The sequence below is a fragment of the Xenopus laevis genome, chromosome 8L (genome assembly GCF_017654675.1).
Source record: "Xenopus laevis strain J_2021 chromosome 8L, Xenopus_laevis_v10.1, whole genome shotgun sequence".
Taxonomy (NCBI): domain Eukaryota; kingdom Metazoa; phylum Chordata; class Amphibia; order Anura; family Pipidae; genus Xenopus; species Xenopus laevis.
The window spans coordinates 69,170,371-69,187,243 of record NC_054385.1 but is presented as its reverse complement, the minus strand read 5'-3'; the positions used below and the strand labels follow the sequence as shown (position 1 = coordinate 69,187,243).

The 16,873-nt window shown below is 37.1% G+C and overlaps 1 protein-coding gene across 9 annotated transcripts in view; it reads left to right on the top strand.

Moving 5' to 3' along the window:
- The window catches only part of sipa1l3.L (signal induced proliferation associated 1 like 3 L homeolog), a 104,802-nt gene that overhangs the window by 60,112 nt on the left and 27,817 nt on the right, over positions 1-16,873 (top strand). For all 9 annotated transcript variants that reach the window (XM_018230222.2, XM_018230220.2, XM_018230218.2 and 6 more), the window contains 6 exons: positions 497-685; positions 3,329-3,503; positions 5,182-5,285; positions 6,045-6,202; positions 8,363-8,939; positions 10,530-10,804. In XM_018230222.2, coding sequence (XP_018085711.1) covers positions 497-685; positions 3,329-3,503; positions 5,182-5,285; positions 6,045-6,202; positions 8,363-8,939; positions 10,530-10,804 — 1,478 coding nt within the window. The remainder of the gene's footprint in view (positions 1-496; positions 686-3,328; positions 3,504-5,181; positions 5,286-6,044; positions 6,203-8,362; positions 8,940-10,529; positions 10,805-16,873) is intronic.

The following is a 16,873-nucleotide window of genomic DNA, read 5'->3' as shown; positions in this document are numbered from 1 at the left end:
TATATACAGACTCTCAGGATTCTTCCATTCTTATGCTTTCAGCAAAGCAAACATTTCCTCTAGAAGTCTGTATAATTGAGATTATAAACTATGTGTTTTGTTTTTTCAGTAAAATGTGTTATTGTCAGGCTGGGGTGAATTACTTTTGAACAAAGTCACATTCTAGTTACTGTTCATAAGAGCACAATAAAAACAAATCACCAGTCCATTGAAAAGCTTTTTGTATAATGCGATGCTTTTATCTAAAAACTAACCTGCTGCACCTTGGGGAAAGGAGATGTTTGTTTGTTTATACAGAGGGCTTGTCAGTGGGCTGGTGATATTTTGACCCTGCTTTTATGGACCGGAAGTAGTACATGACTTTATTTTCAGTTTCAGATTTTACCCTGTTTAATGCAAGAAATAACAAATGCCGTATATGTATATTAAAACAAAGCAAGATCAAAGAACGCTAATTCTGTAGGTGTATATATCATTTGTCTTCTTTCTCACTCAGCTGGTCACTCTGAGGGGTATGATCCAGGAGGATGCAGTGCCATCAGCAGCCAAACATGGAACTGTGAGGGGGCTGCCACTGAAAGATGTACTTGAGGCTGTAATCCCTGAACTTAATACCCAGTGCCTGCGGCTGGCAATGAATTCATCTAAAGTCACAGAGCAACTCCTGAAATTGGATGAACAGGGGGTAAGGAACATGCCAGGGGAATAAGACACAAGTGAACTGAGGATAAGTAAACATGTAGGATGTGGAAAAATAATAAATGCAATTCAGTTCATAGTTATAAATAACAGAACAGCTTTTATGATGACAAAGGAACACATCCGGTAAATCAAGTCCACAATAAAGAAGAGAAATTATATTTACAGTATTAGATAAGACATCATATAGAAATTAAAACACTGCATTAAAAGCTTGTTGCTATCATGAAATAATTGCTAAATTTAATATCTAGTATTAACAATCTTGGTTAAAGGGTGGTTCAACCCTGCTGCTTTATAAATTATGAATACAAGTCTCTTCGATTGAAAGACATTTCTGATAAATATTCCAGGGTGGAGTAAATTGCATTGTTACCCTTTTACAATCATTTCAGGACAACATTTATTTGTTTCTTTATCTGCAGAATATTCAAAATGTGCATTTTGCCCTTCGCACTTATTCTCAATATACACAATATAGACTTCTCTATACATTTATTCATTAAAAACCACAAGGGTACAAGTATACAGGACTTAGTAAATATTAAATTAGAATGCAGAGATGTGATGACATGCAATCCTGTACCCAAATAAATTGTGGTCTGTTACGGATAGAAAAGCATTAATTAAATTTATAATACACAAAAGCCATGAATATCCTGTAAATTATATCCTTATAAACGGTGAGTTCTGATGTCATCAGTTATAAACGGTGAGTTCTGATGTCATTTCTGTCACATGACTCACTGAAATTTGTGTATTATAATAAATAAAGTAGCCCCAGTTTTAAAATATGAGGATATTAGAAGTTACCTCGGAGTTCCATGACCTGTATAAAAACACTCGGCCTTCGGCCTTGTGTTTTTATATGGTCATGAAACTCCTCGGTAACTTATAATATCCTTATATTTTACAAGAGGGGGTACTTTATTCACTATATAATTCAACCCTTATATGAATTTTTGTTTGTAGCATTCATTATATTGTGAATATTTTCCAGTTTTGTTCTGGATAAATTGTAGCAGGTAAAGATAAAATCCAGGTGACCCATAAATAGCAAGTTAAGCCCTAACAGTGGTTCTAAGTATTTGATTTCAACAGTCAAGGCTTTGTTCAGTGCAAGATCTAATTGATTACTCAGTCATAACAAAGCTAATGTTTCTACTGTAAACTTTGGTGTTCAGTACTGACTAGAAGTGCAATAGGTGTTTATTTATTTTACTAAACAGGAAACAAACTAAAATTGAAAGTAGGTGTGCATTCTATTTTCTAGTCCTGTGAGCAGAGTGAAAACATATTTCCAGTCTACTGAAAAGACCTATGTATAAACAAACCCCTCCCTTCCCCCATCTGGAGCATTTGTGGTTGGGGGGAAAGATGGGGGTATATCAATTTGTCTATATATATTAAATAGTTACAATATGTGCAAATATATGGGGGTTACACTGTGGCAGTAGTTGGGGGCCTCTTTGAGAGTGTGGCTTATTATACAGAGCACTTTTAAATGGACTGTTAGTTTAATTTAAGCAGCTCACACAAACCGGCAAGTTGGACTTAAATTCAATTTCATTTTAGTGCAAGAAACAAAAACTGTAGATATTTCTTAATTAAAACAATGGACAAATGGTATGTTCAGAACAAGCCAAACTGTTGAAATGTTAAAAAGGGACTGTACTGCTTTTTAAATATACCCTTGTTAATGCTCCTTCTCATGCCCTGTTAAATTGGAGTGCAGAAACTTACATATTTTCTTTATCAAACTTGTCTATAGTTTTATACCCTTTTATACAACTTGAAATGGTGACTTCTGAAGTGTTTTAGTTAAAAATATTTAAAAAAAAAAGGTGAGGAGGCAGATGAAGTTAGTAGGTATGACATCTTCATTGTATAGGAATTGAATGAGAGCACAGAATATATTTATTTTCCATTTATCAAACTGCTGTTGTTCCATGTAATGCCCAACAAATGGTGTCTGTTTGAACAGTACATCCTAATTTGCACATCAGCAGCATATTTCTTTTCCTGACCTACTTTCCAGATGGACAGGTGTTAAATGCCTTTTGTGCCTTCAGAGGTAATGTGATAGTAGTTCTTTGTGCAAGTTAACTGACAGTAAATGGAGGACGAAAAAAGGGGGGTTCTGCATATAGCAGCAACACTGATTTTGTTCCAGTATCAAGTATAAAGGTGTACAATGCTTCTTTTCTAGTTATTAGAGGTAGAGTGGACACTTCATGTTGTTACTATTAAGTATTTCATTGCTTTAATGTAAGCTTGTGAAATTTATTACTTAAGGGTCAGCACCCATGAATATTTTTGTAAATAGCCCGTGGAATATTAATGAAATTCATTGTCTTTAGATCATCCAGCCTATTCCCCGCTTGTCTAAGTGCTCTTTTTTATTAATGTGTTTGTTTGGAAATTTGATTAGGTTTTTTAACCTTGTTGCAATTTTGTTATATTCAGATAGAAATACTTTGTGTACATTTTCTGATTGGGACTTACACTACACTACAATAAGCATAATGACAAAGCAAGTTCAAAGTATTAGTTCAGTATAATTCTAGACAGTAGTGGTCCTGTGGTTGGAATGTACATTTATGTAAGTTCTCTGTTTTTTTCTGATCAGCTTTGTACAAAACACAAAGTTGGAATATTGTATTGTAAGGCCGGTCAAAGCTCTGAAGAAGAGATGTACAACAATGAGTGTGCAGGGCCAGCCTTTGAAGAATTTATGTCTCTACTTGGAGAAAAAGTCTGTCTTAGAGGCTTCAGCAAGTATGCGGCCCAGCTGGACACTAAAAGTAAGTAGATTGTGTCATATGAACTCATGCAACAGTCTTTGCTGATTACTTGGAGACTGTGTGCTAGGCCAACATGTACTCTCAATAAAAACAGAACTAATGAGACAGACATACTGTCCTACCAGCGGAGAATTCCCATCAACCCTTTCTTATTTCCTACATGGATCTGTATAAAAACCAGTAGTTATTTAGCACTTCAATACCTAATTGCTTTGAGAATGGCACCAGGGAGGCAGTTGTTTTGGAGGGCCCTATGAGACCCAGCATGACACTGATACTAACTACTATAACACATATTTGGTAAATGTGAACATTTTCATGTGATATTTTTTAACTTAGACTAAATAAGACCATCTTTCATAAAGATACTGGCTTTTGCTGTGACACTTGTACTTGTGTAAATGTCAGTGATTTTATTGCCAGTAAGATAAATTTTATCAGTTGCCCAGGCCTAGTATGGGAGCTGTCTAGCTGATGTATATTTACACTACAGTGAGTTGAATTATCTGCAATTAAACATCAGATAACACAAAGACAAATGTTAGGCCTGATTTCATCTTAGATAGGGAAGTTATAAAAAAAAATTAGCTGAAGAAGACCCCTATAGAGACATTACACCCAGTAAACATTAATTTGGTCTGATCAGATCAATAACAAAAACAATTTGCATGTATCGTCAGTAACGTAGCAATCATACAGTATATACCCTGCTGTATGGGGCCCAAATTACAGGGTCTGGTGTTAGTTCCATCTCCCCTAATATAATTATTTTTTTTAAACATAGATTATCTATTCCGAATACTAGTAAAATGTCTGTTCGTGTTCCAACTTTATTTGATATTGACCTCAGCCTAATACAAAATAACTTCCTGGCTCATGCATAGCAAGTGAAAAGAGATCACCTCTTGGATTTATGCTATATAACAGAAAATCAATATTTTAGTAGTTTACCTCTTTTTCATTGGGAGGCAATGTGTTTCCTAACATATATGTGCAAGGAGTACTCTATGAGAATATTGATATATGATGAGAAAATTCCTCCTCTCTGCTGATAATACATAGGAATAGGAGCTGCCTTATTACTTTCCTGAGGTGGGATATTATCCATATAAATCCTATACCAAACTATACAAATTCCAGAATTCAATGTTCCTTTGATAATGATGTTGTTTTAACGCCTTATGTGAAGAGTGTCTTTATCTAGGCAAGCGCTATATAATGAAAGAGAAACCTCTGTTAAAAAATACACCAATGCTTTTGCACGCGCACAAATTTTAAGATCAGCACACACAACAAATTGTGGTGCACACAAAGAATTTTGTGTGAAGACACCGTTTTTTTTTTTTTTTTATTCCTTACCGGAGCACACAGTTTTTAAAAACTGCACCTACACATTTAAAATGTGCGCGCAAAATAATTTTTTTGTGCACATAGCCAAGAAGGAATTAGAGGGAACATTGACTATGACCATAGTAGACCATAGTCCACAGTTAAATACTCTGCATTTTATTTTATTTTTATTTGTTTAGCTTTGTATTGTTCAGAATTGATTGCCTTGACAAGAATGTATTTTTGCTGAAAATACTGAATGCTGGCGTCCTTATCTATTGCAACTTAAATATGATTTTATCTTTGTACTGTACTAAGAGAAAGTGTCACCTTTCTCTGTTACCCATAGCGGATTCTACCGGGACACATTCTCTGTACACCAGCTATCAGGACTACGAGATAATGTTCCACGTGTCCACGCTACTTCCCTATACTCCAAATAATCGACAACAGGTCTGTTTACTCGTGTCATTGTTTTCTCTCTAAATCGTTTTAAATTCCATTTAAAATGCAAATTTCATCTGTAATAAGTGTTACCTACATGAGATGTTGAAGTATCTGAGAGCAAGATGCTGAAGAATTGTCTCTGGAAAATGGCAACATGTTTTCAGGTAACAGTCAGAAGTCCCTCTTGTCCTCCAGGACAGTGAACTGCGATGATCCATTCCGTCGGTAGGATTATAGATGAACATGACATTTTCATGACATTTTATTGTGTATAAATATATATATTACTTTTTTATTGTTAAATGAAAATCATGGCTTGATTATTGGTGCTACTGTCCTTAATTCTATAAACTCACAATTCAGAAAATAATTGCAAAAAAGGCATATATGTCCTCTGCAGGTTTGCTAGCTGTTTATTCACCTATCACCTTTAATTTAATAATTTATACTTCTCTGGCTTCATACTGTATACAGTCTGGCTACTCTTAACACTCCATTATTTGTGAAAAAAGAATTACCATACTGGCATGTATAAAAAGATCAACTTAACCACTACACTACTAAATCATGTCACCCTCAATACTTCCCACAAGGATGTGTATAGAGTGTTCTGAACATGTTGTCAATTTATTTGGATGAAGACCTGTATATGTTTACCTGTTACATGTTGGTTTATATGATAGGCTAATTTTATCAGTTAAAAGGATAAGCTGTGGTGTTTTGTCAAGAACAGTGTGTCAAAACCTTGCATTTTCTCTCTTGTAGCTCCTTCGAAAGCGACACATAGGAAACGACATTGTGACTGTCATCTTCCAGGAACCTGGTGCCCTTCCCTTTACACCTCAGAATATACGTTCTCATTTCCAACATGTTTTTATTATTGTTAGAGTCTATGAACCCTGCACAGAGAACGTCCGCTACAGGTAAGTTTGTAAAGACTGAAAGTTCCTAGTGACCAGTTTCATTGTCCCTCCCTAAAGTTACTTTGACCTTTTGAGTGGATATTAGTTTAGCCATACATAGTAACATAGTAAGTAAGGTTGAAAAAAGACACAAGTCCATCAAGTTCAACCTTTTATTTATTTATTTATTTTAATCTGCCTAACTGCTAGTTGATCCAGAGGAAGGCAAAAAAAAACAAAAACATATGAAGCCTCTCCAATTTGCCTCAGAGGGGGAAAATATGCCTTCCTGACAACAAAATGGCAATCGGACTAGTCCCTGGATCAACTTGTACTATGAGCTATCTCCCATAACCCTGTATTCCTTCACTTGCTAAAAAGCAATCCAACCCCTTCTTAAAGCTATCTAATGGATCAGCCTGTACAACTGATTCAGGGAGAGAATTCCACATCTTCACAGCTCTCACTGTAAAAAAAACCCCTTCCGAATATTTAGGCGGAACCTCTTTTCTTCTAATTGTAATGGGTGACCTTGTGTCAGCTGGAAAGACCTACTGGCAAATAAAGCATTAGAGAAATTATTATATGATCCCCTTATATATTTATACATAGTTATCATATCTCCCCTTAAGAGCTTCTTCTCCAGTGTGAACATCCCCAATTTGGCCAGTCTTTCCTCATAGCTAAGATTTTCCATACCTTTTACCAGCTTAGTTGCCCTTCTCTGTACAATAATGTCCTGTTTGAGTGATGGAGACCAAAACTGTACGGCATAGTCTAGATGGGGCCTTACAAGTGTCTATACAGTGGAAGAATGACCCCTTCCTCCCATGTCTCTATGCCCCTTTTAATACAGCTGAAGACCTTATTTGCTCTTGATGCTGCAGACTGGCATTGCTTGCTACAGCCAAGTTTATCATCTACATTTATCAACATTGAATCTCATTTGCCACTTAGCTGCCCAGATTGCCAGTTTGTCAAGATCGTGTTGCAAGGATGCCACATCCTGGATGGAATTAATTGGGCTGGATAGTTTTGTGTCATTAATGAACAAGTTAAATAAAAGTGGACCCAATACCGAGCCCTGAATGACCCCACTAAGAACCTTATTTCAAGTAGAGAATGTACCATTAACAACCACCCTCTGTACCCGATCCTGTAGCCAGTTTCCTATTCATGTGCAAACGACTTCAACAGACAGTGGCGTAACTAGATGGGGGCGTACACCGTACACCCAGAACCGCCCGGGAATCGTGGTGTGTGAGCTGCTGGGGGGGCCCTGAGGGGGTGCGGGCCCTGGCCCAATCGCACCCCCTGCTCCCCCGGTAGTGACGCCACTGCCAACAGACCTTAGGTCAGAAAGCATTGAAGAAGCAAAAAACTATATGATAAAATCCTTGAAACAATTTTATTGTTGTTAATGCATGTTTTGCTTGCTGCGCATGGCCGCATGTCTGAATATGAACAATTTTGGAGCAATACATGACCTTTCTATTCAGGAATTTTATGCAAATATCAAAAGTAAGGGTCTATGTTTGTTCCTTCTATAACTCTCCTTATGTTAAATACGTGTTTGTAAATCCTCACTTGGTTTATCAGAAATACACTTTTGTAACTTTCACTTGCTGTGTTTAATCTTTTGACACCTGTAATTTACATAATTACTGTTTCAATGTAGCTCCCTGATTAACTGATGTACTTGATGTACTTTGTGCCCTAATCGTATTGAAATTATGGTGTCATTTATTCATGTCGGTCACTTGGGTAGGCCGAAAAATATAAAATCACTTGGAGGGCTGCTTATAGCCTTTGGGGCTTCAGGTGTACAGTTTTAATCTTTATAATAAAATTTTAAACAATACTGTATGTGATATTCCAAATTATGAGAACTGTTTCTTTAGTCCTTGTGCTTTGCGTTTGTTACATAAGTTTTGGATGCAATCTGGCACACCAGAAAACTGTGTATAGGGACAGATGTGGTACATCAAATATACTTCTAAGGACTAAACTCCTGGATTAAAGGTTTTTATGCAGATTTCAGATGTACATACAGTCCCAACTGCCTTATACATTTTAGTATCTGGGCTGACGATTTAAGCAGGCAGCCTATTCCATTCAGAACTGTGGCATAGATTAGTCTGTAGACTGCATTTTTGTAACTGAGTATTTGTTTCTCCATAGTGTGGCTGTAACCAGATCAAAAGATGTCCCACCATTTGGGCCTCCGGTACCCAGTGGAGTCCCTTTCCGGAAGTCTGATGTCTTTCGGGACTTTCTTTTGGCCAAGGTTATAAACGCTGAGAATGCAGCCCACAAGTCAGACAAATTCCACACCATGGCTACCCGCACCAGACAAGAATACATCAAGGACCTAGCTGAGAACTATATCACCAATACACCCATTGACACAACAGGCAAATTCAACCTCATTTCTTTGACATCAAAGAAGAAAGAGAGGACCAGACCACGTATAGGGACTGAGATGCAGAGTGCTGGGGCTTTGTCCTGGCGAGTAGCAGCTCAAGATTTCTCTCGGGGTGCAGAAACAGAGTGTGCTTTAGGAATCTCGAATGAGTTTATGGTTCTTATTGAAACTGCTACTAAAGAGGTGGTCTTTAACTGTTACTGTGCTGATGTGATTGGGTGGACACCAGAACCTTTATCCCTCAAAATATTTTATGGCAGAGGGGATCATATATTCATACGAACTTTGGATGGTAATGGTGAAGACATAAAGGAAATAGTGCAAAGGCTGAAGGTTAGTTAACTGTTGCTCCATATTAACAAAATCTCATCTTAATAATAAAAGGAATGGCTATTGCAAGGCCACTCAATTGACATTATCTCAGGTCTTCTTGGCCATAACTCTGTAACTCTGGGTGGCTCAAGCTCTTTTGCTGCTCAGGAAATTTGTAGATAGTGTCTTTACTCCCTCCAAAAATAGTTTATGGTGAAGGCCAAAAATATCTGCTTAACAAGCAGCATGCTATGACAAAGGTATTGCTTTTCCGCTGGTGTGGTTCTAACAACTTTTAAAAGGATCAAGAGAACCATGGGTTTATGTACATAACATACAAACGTTTATAGTTTGCATACCCATAAATGGTTGCTAAAGTTAAAAAAGAGTAAAACCCCTCTCTATCTAGTTGCAAATCAATTATTAATACCACATTAATTACTAATATCTATTGTTCAGCTTTTCAGTTTCTAATGATTGTGAATAGTTTCAATAAATATTTAAAGAAACCAAATTGTGATTCGTTATTGCGTGATGATGTTGGACAACAGACTGTGATTACCCTGTTAGGTACTTTGTGTCATTAAGTAATGATTATAAATTACTTTAGTATACTAAATTAAGTGAATATAAATTACTAAAACAATTTAATTATTTAAAGTGCTAGTGTAGATATTATTCTAAATTCATGATTAAAATAACAAAATTAATTGAAATAACAATAAAAGTGCCTGCACAGATCAGGGTAATATATTAATTAAAACAGAATTACCACAATTTAATTAAAAAAAGCGACAGCATTCATTACAAAACACTTGCTGAACAAAAATTAATAAAAAACGGGGGAAAACCCCCCACTAAAATGGTAGATTGTAATTGGTTTGCACACCTCAGCCTAGGCTAATAGGTGTTTGAAAGTGAAAAGGTTAATTAAAAAAGCCGTATCAGAATGTCCACACAAAGACCAGCATTAAAGAAAAGGATGGAAAATGAGAGTAATAGAAGTCGAGAAGTCCCAAGAACTAACTGCCTGAAATTCTTCTATTCACAATCATTAGAAACTGAAAAGCTGAACAATAGATATTAGTAATTAATGTGGTATTAATAATTGATTTGCAACTAGATGGAGAGGGGTTTTACTCTTTTTTAACTTTAGCAAATATATAATCAGGTAATTATACCTCTCTCTCTCTCTCTCTCTCTCTCTCTCTCTCTCTCTCTCTCTCTCTCTCTCTCTCTCTCTCTCTCAAGTGATTTTGTAATTTAATTAGGGTGTACAAAACAAATCCCTTTTTTCACATACCCATAAATGGTCTCATAAAATTTCTTCTAAAGGCCCCCATTACATTTAAATTTTTTTAACATTTATTTCAAAACTCCAATATATAGATTTTTTTTTTGAAAGTATGTAATTTTGTCTGTTATGCACAACAAAGCATGGTGCTTGATGAACACATTTTTTGTCTAGGAACAGACGTATAAATGTATTGTATATGCATCTGCATTATTTCCTGTGTACCATTCAAAAATGCACATGATATTTAATATTAACTAGCCAGGAGTAAAAGATCATGAGGAAAAAGTTACTAATTTAAAAACTTCTGTTTCCAGATAATGACCACAGGGTGTGAAACTGTGGACATGACACTGCGGAGGAATGGACTTGGTCAGCTTGGTTTCCATGTCAAATATGATGGAACAGTTGCAGAAGTAGAAGAGTATGGATTTGCTTGGCAAGCAGGCTTGCGTCAGGGCAGCCGTTTGGTGGAGATATGCAAAGTGGCAGTTGTGACCCTCACACATGATCAGATGATTGATCTTTTGCGTACTTCGGTCACTGTCAAAGTGGTTATCATTCCCCCACATGAGGATGGGGTGCCACGAAGGTAGGCCACTTCCACATTCTTTCAATGTACACAGTTATATGTACACAGTTATATAGTTACATTGTTAATTTGGGTTGGAAAAAAACAAAAAAAAAAACAGTTCAAGTCCAACCCCTCCAAATTACCCTCAGTACACAAAGATCACATACATAAACAGACCTTTACACTTATATATCCACCAACTCCGCTCTAGTAACATGTGGTTTTCATTTGTATGCAATAAATTGTAAGGCGTGTTTTTGGGAGTAAAGAACCTTTGTGAACATTGTCCAAGTACACAACAGTAGTGTTTTCAAGTTTAGGCAATGGCACATTACACTAGCGGCCTGCTTTTTTAAAACCGTGCCACGCACCGAAACGAAAATCTACAAGTGTCCATATCCTAAAATAAATGTTTGTGATAGGAGGAAGCAATCTATTCAAGAAAACACAGTGTGCAAAGTGCAAAAACCTGGCACAATGTGGTTCTGAATTAAAGTATTCTGCAGAAAACTGTACAAGGTAGACCTTCAGAAACTAACCTAAACAAAGCAGTATTGAATAAGATTGGATGTGCACAACCTAAAGAGTAACAGTGTGGTTCTAATCCACCTCATTCCAAGTCAATTGATAATTAAACTCTCCAGTTATTGAAAGTACATATTTTGTTAAAAAATGGTTACATAATAGAAAGTGCCCAATGCATTTCAGCCATTACAGCCTTTTTTTCCCTTTCTTTTTCTACTGATGAATGCCATAACGGTTGAAACACTTTGGACACTTTCTATGTAAGTATTTGCTTGATGATCAAAGTGTGCAATTCCATCCCTAAACAAAGCAAGACCAGAAAGTATGGAGGAGGCTTTCAGTCTATTGTGGCTGGGAAGGAACCCAAAAGGCAGATGCCACAGTTTTTAGTGCAAAATGCAGTCACCCTAGCCAATGCAATGTGTTTGGGTGCAGGCACATTTAATATCAGGGCAGCATCAGAGGAGCGGTTTTTCGGCCTACAAAGAACATAAATGTGCCCCTATTCTTAGCCTTCACCAAATTGTTTTCTCTGTCTGCCTGTAGTGTTATGTATCTTTCCTCTTTAGGCAAATACATTAGACTAATATTCCAAGTTTGGAAGTGAGGTTATGCCTAACTTGTGTTTATTGGTGAAGACAATACGGTCCTACAAGGAAAGCACTGGGGTAGGATTAAAGAGTGCACCAGTACTATTAAGACATGAAAAAGCAGTGCTTAGTGGGGAAGACAGCCTGTTGTCCACACTCAATCCTTTGCCAGTCAACAGAAATTACCGCTACATAAGAGTTAATCATTCTTTGTCATCTGTCTTGCTCACTCACACATACTTGCAAATAATTTTGGAATGGTGGTGCTGTTGCCTTTTACAGATATTTTAGGGTGAGGACAAGGTAACCCACAAGGGAATGAGTCCATTCTCAAATATTTTAGAGGATGTAACGCTTTCATATAAACATCCCTACAAAATTATTTTTCTACAAGATAGATTACAGGAAGTCAAGGACACAAATAATCAATGGAGCAGCAGGTACAAGGCATAGAGATAAGTAGGATCATAGAGATAAGTGAGGGTGCCCAAGGTACACCTGGTACTCCTGAAAACTTTGGTTTTGCCTAGGTTATGTCAGCCACCAATAGGATTACACTATAAAGTATAAACCTCAACCCACAGCAGCAGCTATGAGTGATTCATGTTAAAAAAAATGGAAATTTATTAACTCCAGCTTTAATAGCATTAATTAACAAAGTCTTTATAACAGAAGCCATGGTATTTTATAATAAGTACTTTTATGAAAACATTGTTTTATATTAAGAAGCTGCATGTACCTTTGGTATGCTTTTAATTAAGAAATGTAACTGTGTAAAGTACTTTATCAAAGGCATGCAAGTCATTAAGTAAGACGCTAATTTGAATAAGATCACAGAACAACTATATGCTTATGTTAGCTGATCTTTTAATTGGGTCTATATACACACAAGATGCCAAATATTCTACATCAAGCTTATGTTTAAATGCTGATGTGGTTTATTTGTCCAAGTGGCAGAGATGATGGCTAGCGTTCAAGTATAGAGGACCTGAGCATTTGATTTTTAAATTGCTGTAAAAATCAAAGGTCTAGCCTACAGCAGCTCACAACACCCTTCATCTATAAGTGCCTGCTGGAGGGAATGGCCTGGATATCCCTTGAAATAATTATAGAAGTATAGCACTTAAGTGTGGTACCACTTACTAACTCTACAAAAAGTATTTATCGGCCAAAGCCCTTTGTAAGATTGTCAACCTAAGGTCTGTACCCTGTCCTAAAACTGACCTCAATAAATGATGGGAAAGATGAATAATGTCAAACTGTTTTCAGAGTATTCCATAAACTTCTTGCAGAGAGTAGAATACATGGCTCATGTATTTTAAATGACACCAATCAGGCAGAGGAGTTAGAGCTGGATAAAGCAGAAGAATAGTCATTTTGGTTAGGTTACCGTGAGAACTGTGCGGTTTCTGTTCAGAAATCAGGGAGCCAGTCCAGTCAGCTGTGTCAGTAGTGGATATTTTTTTCTTTGTTCCAATTCAATTGGTGGAAAGATGTCTGCTACTAATGTTAACTATAAGACATACCTAACCATTTAACAAGCATTTATGCAGAGTACACAATGCACAGTACATAAAGTGGAAGGCAAAGCTTCCTTATACCCTATACAAGCCGACATAGAAACGCCTAATATACCCATCACAGTTACCTGTTTCTTCAAAAAGTATAAATAAAGGCCATTTTCTATGCTGAAATGCAGCTGGTTAACAGTTCTTATCTTTCTGCATCATTTGAAATCCTGGCAGGGAAGGAGGGACTAAACACTGATGTTACAAATTGTAACAACGTCTCCATAGCTTACAGACAGCATGTAGGAACTACAAAACCCACAATGCATTGCACTGTGTTGTTCCATTCTTTAATGAAATCACATGTGCAGGGAATTGTGGGGTTTGGAGGATGCAGGCTAAGGACAGCTGGTTGCTGATACAAAGTTACAGTAGTCAGCCAGCTCAGCAAAGTAGTCAGACAGATCAGAAGGAGAGCAGGGGGCTAAACTTAGGGAATTATTGTAAACCATTAAAAATCATGAAAAGTCTGCATATTTTTAAATTGATGTACGGTATATTGCAAAGTTGCTTGAAATTATGTTTACTTTACTTGAGTTGTGTTTGTGTGGAGTTCCCCTTTAAAGGGGTCCTGTCACCCTAAGAAATATTTCCAAATTCTTTATCATGTTAGCTGAGCAAAATAAACTTTACTTACCAGTAGAGGGGGGCGGGCCCTGTGCGTGACGCGCAGCCGGGCCCCACCCCCCTCCGTACGGCCGCATTTGTATGTGGAGCACGGACTGCCGGGGCACCCTGAGGGGCTGCGGGCCCTGGCCCGCTCGCCCCCCCTGCTCCCCCGGTAGTTCCGCCACTGTTACTTACACTATGGGGTGTAAAAGGAAGGTCACGTGCACACTCATGCCCTTCAGTAGTGTTTCCGCTTGGTGCTTAGAAGCCTTAGGGAGACGGCACCCCCAAAATGACGAATAATCAAGTAAAGCAGGCTAGCACACACAGCGAGTTAAACCGGGGTCATACCCCTGGTGTGTTTATTGCGTCACAACGAAGGGGGAACGCCCCCGAAATGTTGTGACGCAATAAACGCGCCAGGGAAATGACCCTGGTTTAACTCGCTGTGTGAGCTAGCCTGCTTTACTTGACTTACACTATGGGGCACATTTACTTAGCTCAAGTGAAGGATTAGAATGAAAAATACTTTGAATTTTGAAGTTGTTTTTTTTTGGCTACTTTGACCATCGAATTGGCTACTTCAACCACGACTTCGAATCGAATGATTCGAACTAAAAATCGTTCGACTATTCGACCATTTGATAGTCGAAGTACTGTCTCTTTAAAAAAAACTTTGACTATCTACTTCGCCACCTAAAACCTATCGAGCACCAATGTTAGCCTATGGGGACCTTCCTCATAGGCTTTCTGAGATTTTTTTGATCGAAGGAAAATCGTTAGATCGATGGATTAAAATCCTTAGAATCCTTCGATCTAACGATTTTTCGTTCAATCGAACTAAATGCGGTAAATCCTTCGACTTCGATATTCAAAGTCAAAGGATTTTGCTTCGATGGTCGAATATCGAGGGTTAATTAACCCTCGATATTCGACTCATAGTAAATGTGCCCCTAAATGTAGTATTTACATTTTGTTTCCTTCAGTCTTGGAATTACACTACCACAGCAAGCAGGCAGGAGCCATTATATGGAAACTTATTAAGATAATTTTGTTTCACTCCAAAATCTTATGTATGCACCAGAATGGGGAATCTAATGCTCATGCTCAGTGCCCTACATAATTATAAAGCCTAAGGAGGAATGTGAGAAGTGCAGTGATATTTAGGTATTTAAGTGCTGAATAGAAAGTAAAAGTAATTGACTGCCCCACCTCTAAGCCTCAGCCAGAGAGCTGGGGCAGATATTTGATTGACAGCTCAAATATTTAAATACTTTATAACGGGTTTGAATGTTTAAATGAAAAAAATAATTTGTGTTTCATGTTTAATATGCAAAGGACTTTCATTATGCAGCTTTTTATGTGTATGTGACAGGTCCACTTTAAGAGACTTGCAGTGCAGGAGGGAGAGAGATTTTTTTTCCTGATTTGAGAGATTTTGAAAAGGGGAAGTTAATATTATTATTATAAATATTATATTAAAATTGAGTATTTTGCATGGGCCTATTGTAAGCTATTCTTCAACATGATCATTATTTATGTTTTTTTTTTTTGTTTTTTGTTTTTTATAATTTTTCTTCCTGTTTTGAGTCTGCAACTGAAAATGTTATTGGGGTCATGGAACCTGGCAGCAGAAACACAGCTCTGATTTGAAGGTTCAGTTTCAGTGTTATTGCTAAATTCTTATCTAGGATGGGTTTTAATGTAGGAGGGGTTGACGAGACTCACATTTATTTATTCCACCCACTTATTCTGTTGATCTTTCATTCTGACTAAACTGCTTAAACTGTTATTAGGATAAAGAAGCAATCAGATAGAAGTTGAAATTCCAAGGCTGAGAGTAAAACAAAAAAACTAAACATTTAAAAAAACACAAAATAGAAACTGAAGAACTGCTGTCTGCATCATTCCATCAGTGTTAAAGCTAAATATCACTTTTTTCTTATGCAAAAATTAAATATATTTCTAGTGCTGTATAGTTTTGTACTGATTTCAATGGGTTTCGGCAGACAGAGCATATGCTATGCTGGTGTTTTTCAAGTGCCCAAAATGGGGTCAAGGAACCTGTCATTAGTTTAAGGAGCATCTCATTTAACATTGGTTAAATTACCATATGACCCTCTTTGGGATCTTAGGCACATATTTTGGCCCGCTTTACCTCCAGGCACAGATCAGAAACACTACAGGGTGTACTGGGATTATGTCTCTGCGTGTGTACTGTACAGTTGGATTAGTATTACTACTAAAAATCAAAGTATATCAAAGCTGTAATCTAACATGTAAGGACCCGTTCTGAGGCCTAGTGATCTTATTGTGTTAATCCTTAGAAGAAAACCATGGTAACAGACTCATTTGGCGGATAGAAAATCCAAGCTTCTGGCAGGAGATAATTATGTAATGCTTTGCACATAGACACTCATTTCTGCATATATGCAGTGAACATACATCGTTTTTTTCCCCACTCTTCTAATAAAGATGGGTCCACTGTAATTTGTGCATCTGGTGCCACAGCCACACCCTTGCAATAAATGGGGTGCTATAAAAGACAGATAAAGATATCAAGAAATCTCTATGCGTATTTGTGTACTCTTACATAGTAACTACTTATTTTTATCTGCAGTGCTACGTGTATGTACATATGTACTGCTCTGCAAATACAGCCCTACATTTATGAACTGCCCATTAAGTGTTTTTCAAGTACAGTAATCTAAATTCAGAGCAGAAGTATAAGCAAGTGTGGGCTGTGCTTTTAGTTTAGGATGTTAGTTTGTTTTTATAATTGTGTCGATAAAATA